The sequence below is a fragment of the Bufo gargarizans genome, unplaced genomic scaffold (assembly GCF_014858855.1).
Source record: "Bufo gargarizans isolate SCDJY-AF-19 unplaced genomic scaffold, ASM1485885v1 original_scaffold_2167_pilon, whole genome shotgun sequence".
Taxonomy (NCBI): Eukaryota; Metazoa; Chordata; class Amphibia; order Anura; family Bufonidae; genus Bufo; species Bufo gargarizans.
This window is the reverse complement of record NW_025334671.1, coordinates 95,886-111,123: the sequence shown is the minus strand read 5'-3', so window position 1 is coordinate 111,123 and position 15,238 is coordinate 95,886. Positions and strand designations below refer to the sequence as shown.

The 15,238-nt window shown below is 47.0% G+C and overlaps 1 protein-coding gene across 1 annotated transcript in view; it reads left to right on the top strand.

Annotated features, from left to right (window-relative positions):
- Positions 1 to 7,208: 7,208 nt before the first annotated feature.
- Positions 7,209 to 15,238, top strand: part of NPR2 (natriuretic peptide receptor 2) — a gene marked incomplete at both ends in the record, with an annotated part of 98,750 nt that continues 90,720 nt past the window's right edge. Inside the window, 2 exons of the mRNA XM_044274958.1 lie at positions 7,209 to 7,408; positions 11,710 to 11,823. Of these exons, the coding sequence (XP_044130893.1) occupies positions 7,209 to 7,408; positions 11,710 to 11,823 (314 nt within the window). The remainder of the gene's footprint in view (positions 7,409 to 11,709; positions 11,824 to 15,238) is intronic.

The following is a 15,238-nucleotide window of genomic DNA, read 5'->3' as shown; positions in this document are numbered from 1 at the left end:
TTGGATGAAACGCTTGATTGCTCGATGATCACGCTTCAGAAGCTTTGCAATTTTAAGAGTGCTGCATCCCTCTGCAAGATATCTCACTATTTGTGACTTTTCTGAGCCGGTCAAGTCCTTCTTTTGACCCATTTTGCCAAAGGAAAGGTAGTTGCCTAATAATTATGCACACCTGATATAGGGTGTTGATGTCATTAGACCACACCCCTTCTCATTACAAAGATGCACATCACCTAAAATGCTTAATTGGTAGTAGGCTTTCGAGCCTATACAGCTTGGAGTAAGACAACATGCACAAAGAGGATGATGTGGTCAAAATACTCATTTGCCTAATAATTCTGCACTCCCTGTACATTATAATGCAATACAAAATACCAATCTCCCACAGAAGGTGGGGGCAACATGACCCTTAGTAGTGCCCACCTTTACGTAGTAGGACACTACTACTCCCACTTTCCACATCCACACTCCACTGCTGCTGTTGCTGCCTCCATATAAAAGGGAGAATCTTTCTAGGCTTGTTCAGAACAAGTCACTATTCCTTCTGACAACCAGCACTTGTGCGTGTCATTTGGGCAGTATTCTGACCCTGTCAGGGCACAGTGTTTGGACGCTTGGTCCCAACAATTCGCTGTCTTTTCCCAGTAACACCGCGTGTGGTTACACACCATCTGCCTCTGATAAGGCACAATCTTTGGAAGCTTTGGAATATGAAGAAGCAGAAGACGTGTGCCGGTCTTTTTTCGGCCTTATGTACTATGTTACTATGTTACTATGTTACTATGTAATAGGTTAGAGTTGGTAATAGAGCAACTATCAAGGCAATTGGAGCAACTTCAATTTGGAACAAATCAATCAATTTGGACACAATACAAAATTTCTACATTCAAGAGATTTGCTCACCCTTGATCCCTACACTCCCATACTAAGCTTCACTATTGCCAGGTTCTCCCTTCCTTGTGTGCTGGGGCCCGGCTGCTGCCACCAATGAAGCAGGCGGAGGGGGGTGCGACCTGTTAGCGGAGCCTGGCTCATTTCTGATGACCTGCACTGCAGACAGCCAGCAGCGTAGAGGAAAGTGCACGGAGAGGTAGGACCATACGGGACACCATGCAGCAGATGCTCCGCAGGAGGCACAATATCCTTAATGGCTTGACCGGGAGAGATGCAGACCCGACTAATTCCCAGGGTCACTGCGCATCTAGTATCCAAAAGTCTGCAGAAATCCCAAGCCAGTCCCGGCCAGTGTGAGGCAGAGAAGTAATATACGAGAACTGTGCTCTATGGAGAGATCACCTGACCAGTATGAGATCGTCCCAACCAGTGTGATGTAGAGAAGTGATATAGGAGAACTGCACTCTATGGAGAGATCACCTGACCAGTATGAGATCGTCCCAATCAGTGTGAGGTAGAGAAGTGATATACGAGAACTGTGCTCTATGGAGAGATCACCTGACCAGTATGAGATCGTCCTAACCAGTGTGAGGTAGAGAAGTGATATACGAGAACTGTGCTCTATGGAGAGATCACCTGACCAGTATGAGATCGTCCCAACCAGTGTGAGGGTAGAGAAGCAATATACGAAACTGTGCTCTATGGAGAGATCACCTGACCAGTATGAGATCGTCCCAACCAGGGTGATGTAGAGAAGTGATATAGGAGAACTGCACTCTATGGAGAGATCACCTGACCAGTATGAGATCGTCCCAACCAGTGTGAGGTAGAGAAGTAATATACGAGAACTGTGCTCTATGGAGAGATCACCTGACCAGTATGAGATCGTCCCAACCAGTGTGAGGTAGAGAAGTGATATAGGAGAACTGTACTCTATGGAGAGATCACCTGACCAGTATGAGATCGTCCCAACCAGTGTGAGGTAGAGAAGCAATATACGAGAACTGCGCTCTATGGAGAGATCACCTGACCAGTATGAGATCGTCCCAACCAGTGTGAGGTAGAGAAGTGATATACGAGAACTGTACTCTATTGAGAGATCACCTGACCAGTATGAGATCGTCCCAACCAGTGTGAGGTAGAGAAGTGATATACGAGAACTGTGCTCTATGGAGAGATCACCTGACCAGTATGAGATCGTCCCAACCAGTGTGAGGTAGAGAAGTGATATACGAGAACTGTGCTCTATGGAGAGATCACCTGACCAGTATGAGATCGTCCCAACCAGTGTGAGGTAGAGAAGCAATATACGAAAACTGTGCTCTATGGAGAGATCACCTGACCAGTATGAGATCGTCCCAACCAGTGTGAGGTAGAGAAGGGATATAGGAGAACTGCGCTCTATGGAGAGATCACCTGACCAGTATGAGATCGTCCCAACCAGTGTGAGGTAGAGAAGTGATATAGGAGAACTGTGCTCTATGGAGAGATCACCTGACCAGTATGAGATCGTCCCAACCAGTGTGAGGTAGAGAAGTGATATACGAGAACTGTGCTCTATTGAGAGATCACCTGACCAGTATGAGATCGTCCCAACCAGTGTGAGGTAGAGAAGTGATATACGAGAACTGTGCTCTATGGAGAGATCACCTGACCAGTATGAGATCGTCCCAACCAGTGTGAGGTAGAGAAGTGATAAAGGGGAACTGTGCTCTATGGAGAGATCACCTGACCAGTATGAGATCGTCCCAACCAGTGTGAGGTAGAGAAGTGATATAGGAGAACTGCGCTCTAAGGAGAGATCACCTGACCAGTATGAGATCGTTCCAACCAGTGTGAGGTAGAGAAGTGATATAGGAGAACTGCGCTCTAAGGAGAGATCACCTGACCAGTATGAGATCGTCCCAACCAGTGTGAGGTAGAGAAGTGATATAGGAGAACTGCGCTCTAAGGAGAGATCACCTGACCAGTATGAGATCGTTCCAACCAGTGTGAGGTAGAGAAGTGATATAGGAGAACTGCGCTCTATGGAGAGATCACCTGACCAGTATGAGATCGTCCCAACCAGTGTGAGGTAGAGAAGTGATATAGGAGAACTGCGCTCTAAGGAGAGACAGCTCATGTATCAGCGAGGAGGGGGAGGTAAATGGTCCTCCACTACACAGTACTTAATGAATCAGCGAGGAGGGGGAGGTGAATGGTCCTCTACTGCGCAGTCCCATATGTATCATATGTGTCAGTGAGGAGGGGGAGATGAATGGTCCTCCACTAAACAGTCCCATATGTATCAGTGAGGAGGGGGAGGTGAATGGTCCTCCACTAAACAGTCCTATATGTATCATATGTATCAGCAAGGAGGGGGAGATGAATGGTCCTCCACTGAACAGTCCTATATGAATCAGCGAGGAGGGGGAGATGAATGGTCCTCACCTGCGCAGTCCTATATGTATCATCTGTATCAGCGAGAAGGGGGAGATGAATGGTCCTCCACTGAACAGTCCTATATGAATCAGTGAGGAGGTGGAGATGAATGGTCCTCCACTACACAGTCCTATATAAATCAGCGAGGAGGGGGAGATGAATGGTCCTCCACTGCAGAATCCTGCATGAATTAGCGAGGAGGTGGAGATGAATGGTCCTCCACTGCACAGTCCTATATGTATCAGTGAGGAGGGGGAGATGAATGTACCTCACCTGCACAGTGCTATATGAATCAGCGAGAAGGGTGAGATGAATGGACCTCACCTGCACAGTCCTATATGAATTACCGAGGAGGTGGAAATGAATGGACCTCACCTGCACAGTCCTATATGAATTAGCGAGGAGGTGGAGATGAATGGACCTCACCTGCACAGTCCGATATGAATCAGCGAGGAGGTGGAGTTGAATGGACCTCAGCTGCACAGTCTGATATGAATCAGTGAGGAGGTGGAGATGAATGGACCTCACCTGCACAGTCCTATATGAATCAGCGAGGAGGTGGAGATGAATGGACCTCATCTGCACAGTCCTATATGAATCAGCGAGGAGGTGGAGTTGACTGGACCTTACCTGCACAGTCCTATATGAATTAACGAGGAGGTGGAGATGAATGGACCTCATCTGCACAGTCCTATATGAATTAGTGAGGAGGGTGAGATGAATGAACCTCACCTGCACAGTCCTATATGAATTAGCCAGAAGGGGGAGTTTAATGGACCTCACCTGCACAGTCCGATATGAATGAGCGAGGAGGTGGAGATGAATGGACCTCACCTGCACGGTGCTATATGAATTAACGAGGAGGTGGAGATGAATGGACCTCATCTGCACAGTCCTATATGAATTAGCGAGGAGGGTGAGATTAATGACCTCACCTGCACAGTCCTATATGAATTAGCCAGAAGGGGGAGTTTAATGGACCTCACCTGCACAGTCCGATATGAATGAGCGAGGAGGTGGAGATGAATGGACCTCACCTGCACGGTGCTATATGAATTAGCGAGGAGGTGGAGATGAATGGACCTCACCTGCACAGTCCTATATGAATTAGCGAGGAGGGTGAGATGAATGGACCTCACCTGCACAGTCCTATATGAATTAGCGAGGAGGGTGAGATGAATGAACCTCACCTGCACATTCCTATATGATACAGCGAGGAGATGGAGATGAATGGACCTGACCTGCACAGTGCGCTATGAATTAGCGAGGAGGTGGAGATGAATGGACCTCACCTGCACAGTGCTATATGAATTAGCGAGGAGGGTGAGATGAATGGACCTCATCTGCACAGTCCTATATGAATCAGCGAGGAGGTGGAGATGAATGGACCTCATCTGCACAGTCCTATATGAATCAGCGAGGAGGTGGAGATGAATGGACCTCACCTGCACAGTCCTATATGAATGAGCAAGGAGGTGGAGATGAATGGACCTAACCTGCACAGTCCTATATGAATTAGCGAGAAGGGAGAGTTGAATGGACCTCACCTGCACAGTCCGATATGAATCAGCGAGGAGGTGGAGTTGAATGGACCTCAGCTGCACAGTCTGATATGAATCAGTGAGGAGGTGGAGATGAATGGACCTCACCTGCACAGTCCGATATGAATCAGCGAGGAGGTGGAGTTGAATGGACCTCAGCTGCACAGTCTGATATGAATCAGTGAGGAGGTGGAGATGAATGGGCCTCACCTGCACAGTCCTATATGAATCAGCGAGGAGGGTGAGATGAATGGACCTCACCTGCACAGTCCGATATGAATCAGTGAGGAGGTGGAGATGAATGGGCCTCACCTGCACAGTCCTATATGAATCAGCGAGGAGGGTGAGATGAATGGCCTCACCTGCACAGTCCGATATGAATCAGTGAGGAGGTGGAGATGAATGGGCCTCCACTCCGCAGTCTTACAGTTGTGATTAATGGTTTGTGAACCCTTCCGAATTTTATATTTTTCTGCATAGATTTAACTTGAAACTGCATCAAATATTCATCCTAAAAGTTGATAAAGTACCAAATCAACCCAATGAGTCACGAATTTTAGACATGAAGGAACATGTTCCAATATCACATGTTTGGTGTGGCCTCCTTGTTTCTGGTAGTTGTTGATTTAGTCCTGCACATCAGCTTGGAGAAGTTTTAGCTCTGCTATGTTGATGGTTTCCTCCCATGAACTTCCACAACATTACTATTGGATTAAAGTCTGGACTGTGACTTGGCCATTCCAGAACTTTCCCTTTCATCCTTTTTAACCATTCTTTGGTAGAATGACTTGTGTGTCCAGGGTTGTTGTCTTGCTGCATGACCCATGTTCTTTTTAGATTCAGCTCAAGGACCGATATCTTGACATTTTCCTTTAGAATTTCCTGGTATAATTTAGAATTCATTACTCAGTCAATGATGGTAAGCCGTCCAGGCTCAAATGCAGTAGAATAGGCCCAAACCATGATCTTACCCCATTGTGTGTCACAGATGGGAGTATGCGTTTTTTTTTTTTTTTGCTGGATTTGGGGTTTTCCTTTCTTCAGACATATCGCTTGTCTTTTATACCAGAAAGGTATATTTTGGTCTCGTCCATCCACAGAACATTGCCCAAATAGCCTTCTGGATTGTTCAGGTGATCTTTAAAAACTGCAGATGAGCAGCAATGTTCTTTTGGAGAGCAGTTGCTTTTTCCTTGCAGTTCCATTATGGACACCATTGTCTTCATGATGGATGATGAGAAAGACCTTTAGTTGCTTAGAGGTTATCTTGGGCTCTTTGTGACCCTGTGGACTATTACATGCCATGCTCTTGGTGTTAACTTTGTGTAAAAATTGAGGAAATTCAAGACCATTATTACCCTCTGCAGGAGTGTATGACCAACAATCTGTCTGACTTTGGATTGGTGAAGTCTAAACTCTTTACAGATGGTTTTGTGACACTTTTCCACCCTGATGAGAATAAAAAACTTTTCTTCTGAGGTCCTCAGAGATCTCCTTTGTTCCTGCTATGATGCACAGTCACAAACATGAAGATCAGACTTTCATAGATCCCTGTTCCTTACATAACAGGTTGCCCGCTCACCCCACCGATTTTGGATTAGCAGATAATGTGAAGGGGTCTTCAATGTTCCCATACTTTTACCACACACATGTGATATTGGAGCTTTTTCCTCCAGGTCTAATATTTGTGACTCATTTCTTTGATTTGGTTCTTTATCTAGTTTTAAGACTTGTGTGAGATTCTGATTTTATTTTAGATCAAATTTCTGTAGCAATATAAAACATTCTGAAGGGTTCACATGCTTTCATGCACCACTGTATGTTTTGTGAGGGTCTACAGTGTATGGGATGGAGAGTCTTCACCATGACTTGTGTTTTGTGGGGTCATCACTGTAGGGGGTGGAGGGTCTCATCATGACTTAGGTTTTATGTAGGTCATCACCATGTGGGGTGGTGGGTCTCATCATGACTTATGTTTTGTAGGAGTCATCACTATGTGGCGATTGCGTGTCTTCATCATGACATGTTTTCTAGGGGTTATCACTGCGAGGGGTGGAGGGTCTTCATCATGATGTATGGTTTATGGTGATCACCACCATGCAGGATATAGGGTCTCCATTATGACGTATGTTCTATTGTGGTCATTACTGTATGGGATGGAGGATCTTCATCGTGACCTGTTTTGTGATGTCATCACTGTGGGGGGTGAAAGGTCTTCATCATGACTAATGTTTAATGGTGGTCATTGCCATGTAGGAAGGAGGGTCTCTATCTTCACTAATGTTTTAAGGAGTTATTATCATGTGGGGTGGAGGGTCTCCCTCATGACTTCTGTTTTTCCGCTTCCTGCAGTGATTTATATCTGCGGCCCCCTGGAGATGTTCCATATGATCATGCTGCAGGCTCACAAGGAGAAGTTGACCAGTGGTGACTACGTCTTCTTCTATGTGGATGTGTTTGGTGACAGTTTACGTTCTGATGGGAGCAGAAATGCCTACAAGCCCTGGCAAAGCAACCAGACCCATGAGGAGGAGCTGAAGGAGGCTTTCAAGGTAAGGAGGACACAGACTCCTGTCACAAAGTAAGTGCACCCCAGATTGATCTGGTGACAGCTTATAGTAAGAAATGCTCCCGCTGCAGCTGAGGGACAGCAATATGGTTGCCTTTCCAGTCTTCAATCTGTCACGATTCCTTGCATTATGAGAGAGGACAGCGGGTGACTGTGGCCATTTTTATCATGGGGGTCACCCAGATCAGCACGGCAGCTGCGCCCAGGTGTTGACTGGATGGTCCCTTTCTCTTACAAAGAGATGGATTGAGAATGGCAGGAATCAGATGCACCTCCCCTTTATGACTGCGAGTGTGCGGTGCCGTCCGCCTGTGTGGGGGAGCGGCGCCCCGGCTTCTGCTAATTATGGGATTTTATCAGATGTTTTCCAGCACAAAATGACTGCCTTCCTTACATAGCAGAGACCATGAATCCTGCCTCTGCTACTGGTCAGGGTCCTTCAGCTGCCACTCCCAGGATCCACACATCACTACTGCATCCGCCCCCCATTATCATCCTCTAATAATGAGACTAACACCCGCCCCCTGCTGATGACATCACTGATATAATGACATGAGATCCACACCTTATACTACAGGAACATCCATTACTGCTGACAACCTGCCTGTATATCCTGTCTGAGAGGTAGTCATAGCCCCGCCCCCTGCTGATGACATCACTGATATAATGACATGTGATCAGACATGAGATCCACACCTTACACTACAGGAACATCTATTACTGCTGACAACCTGCCTGTATATCCTGTCTGAGAGGTAGTCATAGCCCCGCCCCCTGCTGATGACATCACTGATATAATGACATGTGATCAGACATGAGATCCACACCTTATACTACAGGAACATCTATTACTGCTGACAACCTGCCTGTATATCCTGTCTGAGAGGTAGTCACAGCCCCGCCCCCTGCTGATGACATCACTGATATAATGACATGTGATCAGACATGAGATCCACACCTTATACCACAGGAACATCTATTACTGCTGACAACCTGCCTGTATATCCTGTCTGAGAGGTAGTCACAGCCCCGCCCCCTGCTGATGACATCACTGATATAATGACATGTGATCAGACATGAGATCCACACCTTATACTACAGGAACATCTATTACTGCTGACAACCTGCCTGTATATCCTGTCTGAGAGGTTGTCACAGCCCCGCCCCCTGCTGATGACATCACTGATATACTGACATGAGATCCACACCTTATACTACAGGAACATCTATTACTGCTGACAACCTGCCTGTATATCCTGTCTGAGAGGTAGTCACAGCCCCGCCCCCTGCTGATGACATCACTGATATAATGACATGTGATCAGACATGAGATCCACACCTTATACTACAGGAACATCTATTACTGCTGACAACCTGCCTGTATATCCTGTCTGAGAGGTTGTCACAGCCCCGCCCCCTGCTGATGACATCACTGATATAATGACATGAGATCCACACCTTATACTACAGGAACATCCATTACTGCTGACAACCTGCCTGTATATCCTGTCTGAGAGGTAGTCACAGCCCCGCCCCCTGCTGATGACATCACTGATATAATGACATGTGATCAGACATGAGATCACACCCCTTATACTACAGGAACATCCATTACTGCTGACAACCTGCCTGTATATCCTGTCTGAGAGGTAGTCACAGCCCCGCCCCCTGCTGATGACATCACTGATATAATGACATGTGATCAGACATGAGATCACACCCCTTATACTACAGGAACATCCATTACTGCTGACAACCTGCCTGTATATCCTGTCTGAGAGGTTGTCACAGCCCCGCCCCCTGCTGATGACATCACTGATATAATGACATGTGATCAGACATGAGATCACACACCTTATACTACAGGAACATCTATTACTGCTGACAACCTGCCTGTATATCCTGTCTGAGAGGTTGTCACAGCCCCGCCCCCTGCTGATGACATCACCGATATAATGACATGTGATCAGACGTAAGATCCACACACCTTATACTACAGGAACATCTATTACTGCTGACAACCTGCCTGTATATCCTGTCTGAGAGGTAGTCACAGCCCCGCCCCCCGCTGATGACATCACTGATATAATGACATGTGATCAGACATGAGATCACACACCTTATACTACAGGAACATCTATTACTGCTGACCACCTGCCTGTATATCCTGTCTGAGAGGTTGTCACAGCCCCGCCCCCTGCTGATGACATCACTGATATAATGACATGTGATCAGACATGAGATCACACACCTTATACTACAGGAACATCTATTACTGCTGACAACCTGCCTGTATATCCTGTTTGAGAGGTTGTCACAGCCCCGCCCCCTGCTGATGACATCACTGATATAATGACACGTGATCAAACATGATCTGTAACAAAAAAGCAGCCCACCATGCTCCTCCTCTGTAATAACAGGGCTCCCCACCATGCTCCTCTGTAATATCAGGGCAGCCCACCATGCTCCTCCTTTGTAATAACAGGGCAGCCCACCATGCTCCTCCTCTGTAATAACAGGGCAGCCCACCATGCCCCTCCTCTGTAATAACAGTGCTCCCCACCGTGCTCCTCCTCTGTAATATCAGTGCTCCCCACCATGCTCCTCCTCTGTAATAACAGGACAGCCCACCATGCTTCTCCTCTGTAATAACGGGGCAGCCCACCATGCTCCTCCTCTGTAATAACAGGGCAGCTCACCATGCTCATCCTCTGTAATAACAGGGCTCCCCACCATGCTCCTCATCTGTAATAACAGGGCAGCCCACCATGCTCCTCCTCTGTAATAACAGGGGTCCCCACCATGCTCCTCCTCTGTAATAACAGGGCAGCCCACCATGCTCCTCCTCTGTAATAACAGGACAGCCCACCATGCTCCTCCTCTGTAATAACAGGACAGCCCACCATGCTCCTCCTCTGTAATAACGGGGCTCCCCACCATGCTCCTCCTCTGTAATAACAGGACAGCCCACCGTGCTCCTCCTCTGTAATATCAGTGCTCCCCACCGTGCTCCTCCTTTGTAATAACAGGGCAGCCCACCATGCTCCTCCTCTGTAATAACAGGGCAGCCCACCATGCTCCTCCTCTGTAATATCAGGGGTCCCCACCATGCTCCTCCTCTGTAATAACAGGACAGCCCACCATGCTCCTCCTCTGTAATAACAGGACAGCCCACCATGCTCCTCCTCTGTAATAACGGGGCTCCCCACCATGCTCCTCCTCTGTAATAACAGGACAGCCCACCGTGCTCCTCCTCTGTAATATCAGTGCTCCCCACCGTGCTCCTCCTTTGTAATAACAGGGCAGCCCACCATGCCCCTCCTCTGTAATAACAGTGCTCCCCACCGTGCTCCTCCTCTGTAATATCAGTGCTCCCCACCATGCTCCTCCTCTGTAATAACAGGACAGCCCACCATGCTTCTCCTCTGTAATAACGGGGCAGCCCACCATGCTCCTCCTCTGTAATAACAGGACAGCCCACCATGCTCCTCATCTGTAATAACAGGGGTCCCCACCATGCTCCTCCTCTGTAATAACAGGGCAGCCCACCATGCTCCTCCTCTGTAATAACAGGGCAGCCCACCATGCTCCTCCTCTGTAATAACAGGGCAGCCCACCATGCTCCTCCTCTGTAATAACAGGACAGCCCACCATGCTCCTCCTCTGTAATAACAGGACAGCCCACCATGCTCCTCCTCTGTAATAACGGGGCTCCCCACCATGCTCCTCCTCTGTAATAACAGGACAGCCCACCGTGCTCCTCCTCTGTAATATCAGTGCTCCCCACCTTGCTCCTCCTCTGTAATAACAGGACAGCCCACCGTGCTCCTCCTCTGTAATAACGGGGCATCCCACCATGCTCCTCCTCTGTAATAACAGGGCTCCCCACCATGCCCCTCCTCTGTAATAACAGTGCTCCCCACCGTGCTCCTCCTCTGTAATATCAGGGGTCCCCACCGTGCTCCTCCTCTGTAATATCAGGGGTCCCCACCATGCTCCTCCTCTGTAATAACGGGGCATCCCACCATGCTCCTCCTCTGTAATAACAGGGCTCCCCACCATGCCCCTCCTCTGTAATAACAGTGCTCCCCACCGTGCTCCTCCTCTGTAATATCAGGGGTCCCCACCATGCTCCTCCTCTGTAATATCAGGGGTCCCCACCATGCTCCTCCTCTGTAATATCAGGGGTCCCCACCATGCTCCTCCCCTGTAATGAAAGTGTCATCCCCATGCTCGTCCCCTATTATCTCCATGTTTTTGACCCGCGTTCCTTCTTTCCATTAGACTGTCCTGGTGATCTCGTATCATGAGCCACAGAACCCAGAGTACCAGACCTTCCAGAAGAACCTGATTCACAGATGTAAAGAGGAGTTCAATGTGGAGTTAAACTATACGCTGGTAAGTTCCCCCCATGTACAGTGGATAGAAAAAGTCTACACGCCCCTGTTAAAATGTCAGGTTTCTGTGATGTAAAAAAATGAGACAAAGATAAAACATTTCATAACTTTTCCTCCTTTAATGGGACCTATAAACTGTACAACTCAATGGAAAAACAAACTGAAATCTTTTAGGTGGAGGGAAGAAAAATAATAATAACAATGTGGTTGCATAAGTGTGCACACCCTCTTATAGCTGGGGATGTAGCTGTGTTCAGAATGAAGCAATCCCATTCACAATCCTGTTACATAGCAGTCAGCAGACACGGCCGTCATGTAAAGGGCCTCTGATTAACCCCAGATAAAGTTGTGACTGTGATTTCGTAGTAAAGAGATCACAGAGAGGCACGGAGCATTATCAGTCATGTTACTGCTCCGTGCTTCTGCTGTCCGGAGCGGGTCTAGGCTGTCATTCACGCAGCGGATGTCACGCACGGCATCCGCTCGTGTGAAACAGCTCTGAGTCCCATCCCACAGCAGAAGCCATGGTCCACAGAAAGCTTCCAAAGCATCAGAGGGATCTCATTGTTAGAAGGAATCAGTCAGGAGAAGGGGACAAAAGAATTTCCAAGGCATTAGATCTACCATGGAACACAGTGGAGACCGTCATCATCAAGTGGAGGAAATATGGCCGAACAGTGACATCACCAAGAACTGGACGTCCCTCCAAAACTGATGAAAAGACGAGAAGAAAAAAGGCCTACAGCAACATTACAGGAGCTGCAGGAATATCTGGCAAGTCCTGGCCGTGTGGTCCATGTGCCAACAATCTCCCGTATTCTTCATATGTCTGGGCTATGGGGCAGAGGGGCAAGACGAAAGCCTCTTCTTACCAAGAAAAACATCCAAACCAGGCTACATTGTGCAAAAACACATCTGAAGTCTCCCAGAGGCCTGTGGGAAAAGGTGTTATGGTCTGATGAAACCAAGGTGGGATTTTTTGGCCATAATTCCAAAAGATATGTTTGGGGCAAAAACAACCCTGCACATCCCCAGAAGAACCCCATCCCCACAGTGAAGCCTGGTGGTGGCAGCATCATGCCAAGGGGCTGTTCTTCTTCAGACGGAACTGGGGCCTTAGTTAACCACTACAGGACCGCCGCACACAGGGATGTGTCTTTGCAGCGGCCCTGTAATTCCTCCTGGACGCGCGTTCACAGGATCTCCAGCCTGCCAGTTTTGATAACAGCGTCTGATATACCTGCTACCTGGTCCTCTGGTGGTCCCTTTTACTTGGATCGACCACCAGAGGACACAGGCAGCTCTGTAAAGTAGCACCAAGCACCACACTACACTACATCCCCCCCGTCACTTATTAACCCCTTATTAACCCCTGATCACCCCATATAGACTCCCTGATCACCCCCCTGTCATTGATCACCCCCCTCTAAGGCTCCATTCAGACATTTTTTTGGCACAAGTTAGCGGAAATTAATTTTTTTTTTTTTTCTTACAAAGTCTCAGATTCCACTAACTTGTGTCAAAAAATAAAATCTCCCATGAGCTCGCCGTACCCCTCACGGAATCCAAATGCATAACATTTTTTAGACATTTATATTCCAGACTTCTTCTCACGCTTTAGGGCCCCTAAAATGCCAGGGCAGTATAAATACCCCACATGTGACCCCATTTCGGAAAGAAGACGCCCCAAGGTATTCGCTGAGGGGCATATTGAGTCCATGAAAGATTGAACTTTTTGTCACAAGTTAGCGGAAAGGGAGACTTTGTGAGAAAAAAAAAAAATCAATTTCTGCTAACTTGTGCCAACAAAATTTTTTTTTTTCTAGGAACTCGCCATACCCCTCATTAAATACCTTGGGGTGTCTTCTTTCCAAAATGGGGTCACATGTGGGGTATTTATACTGCTCTGGCATTTTAGGGACCCTAAAGCGTGAGAAGAAGTCTGAGATCCAAATGTCTAAAAATGCCCTCCTAAAAGGAATTTGGGCCCCTTTGTGCATCTAGGCTGCAAAAAAGTGTCACACATGTGGTATCGCCGTACCCAGGAGAAGTTGGGCAATGTTTTTTGGGGTGTCATTTTACATATATCCATGCTGGGTGAGAGAAATATCTCTCTATAATGACAACTTTGTATAAAAAAATGGGAAAAGTTGATGTTTAGAGAGATATTTCTCTCACCCAGCATGGGTATATGTAAAAATACACCCCAAAACACATTGCCCAACTTCTCCTGAGTACGGCGATACCACGTGTGTGACACTTTTTTGCAGCCTAGGTGGACAAAGGGGCCCAGATTCCAAAGAGCACCTTTAGGATTTCACAGAATTTTTAACACATTTGGATTTCAAAATACTTCTCACACATTAGGGCCCCTAAAATGCCAGGGCAGTATAACTACCCCACAAGTGACCCCATTTTGGAAAGAAGACACCCCAAGGTATTCCGTGAGGGGTATGGCGAGTTCCTAGAATTTATTATTTTTTGTCACAAGTTAGCGGAAAATGATGATTTTTTTTTATTTTATTTTTTCTTACAAAGTCTCATATTCCACTAACTTGTGACAAAAAATAAAAACTTCCATGAACGAACCATGCACATCACGAAATACCTTGGGGTGTCTTCTTTCCAAAATGGGGTCACTTGTGGGGTAGTTTATACTGCCCTGGCATTTTAGGGGCCCTAATGTGTGAGAAGTAGTTTGAAATCAAAATGTGTAAAAAAAAATGCCCTGTGAAATCCTAAAGGTGCTCTTTGGAATGTGGGCCCCTTTGCCCACCTAGGCTGCAAAAAAGTGTCACACATGTGGTATCGCCGTACTCAGAAGAAGTTGGGCAATGTATTTTGGGGTGTCTTTCTACACATACCCATGCTGGGTATTTTACCCAAACATTTTTTTTTTTATCAAAGACATGTAGAACAATAAATTTAGAGAAAAATTTATATAGAAATGTAGTTTAAAAAAAAAAAATGGTAAATTTTGATTAATAACAAAAAAAGTAAAAATGTCAGCAGCAATGAAATACCACCAACTGAAAGCTCTATTAGTGAGAAGAAAAGGAGGTAAAATTAATTTGGGTGGTAAGTTGCATGACCGAGCGATAAACGGTGAAAGTAGTGTAGTGCCGAAGTGTAAAAAGTGGCCTGGTCATTAAGGGGGTTTAAGCTAGGGGGGCTGAGGGGGTTAAGCTGGAGGGAATCCCAAATACCAGTCAATATTGGGCCAAAATCTACATCCAAATCAACCAAGGAATGGCTTCACCAGAAGAAGAGTAAAGTTTTGGAATGGCCCAGCCAGAGCCCAGACCTGACCCAGGGTGATCTGAAGAGGGCTGTGCCTAGGAGATGCCCTCGCAATCTGTGGGGTGATGTGAAGAGGGCTGTGCCCAGGAGATGCCCTCGCAATCTGTGGAGTGATC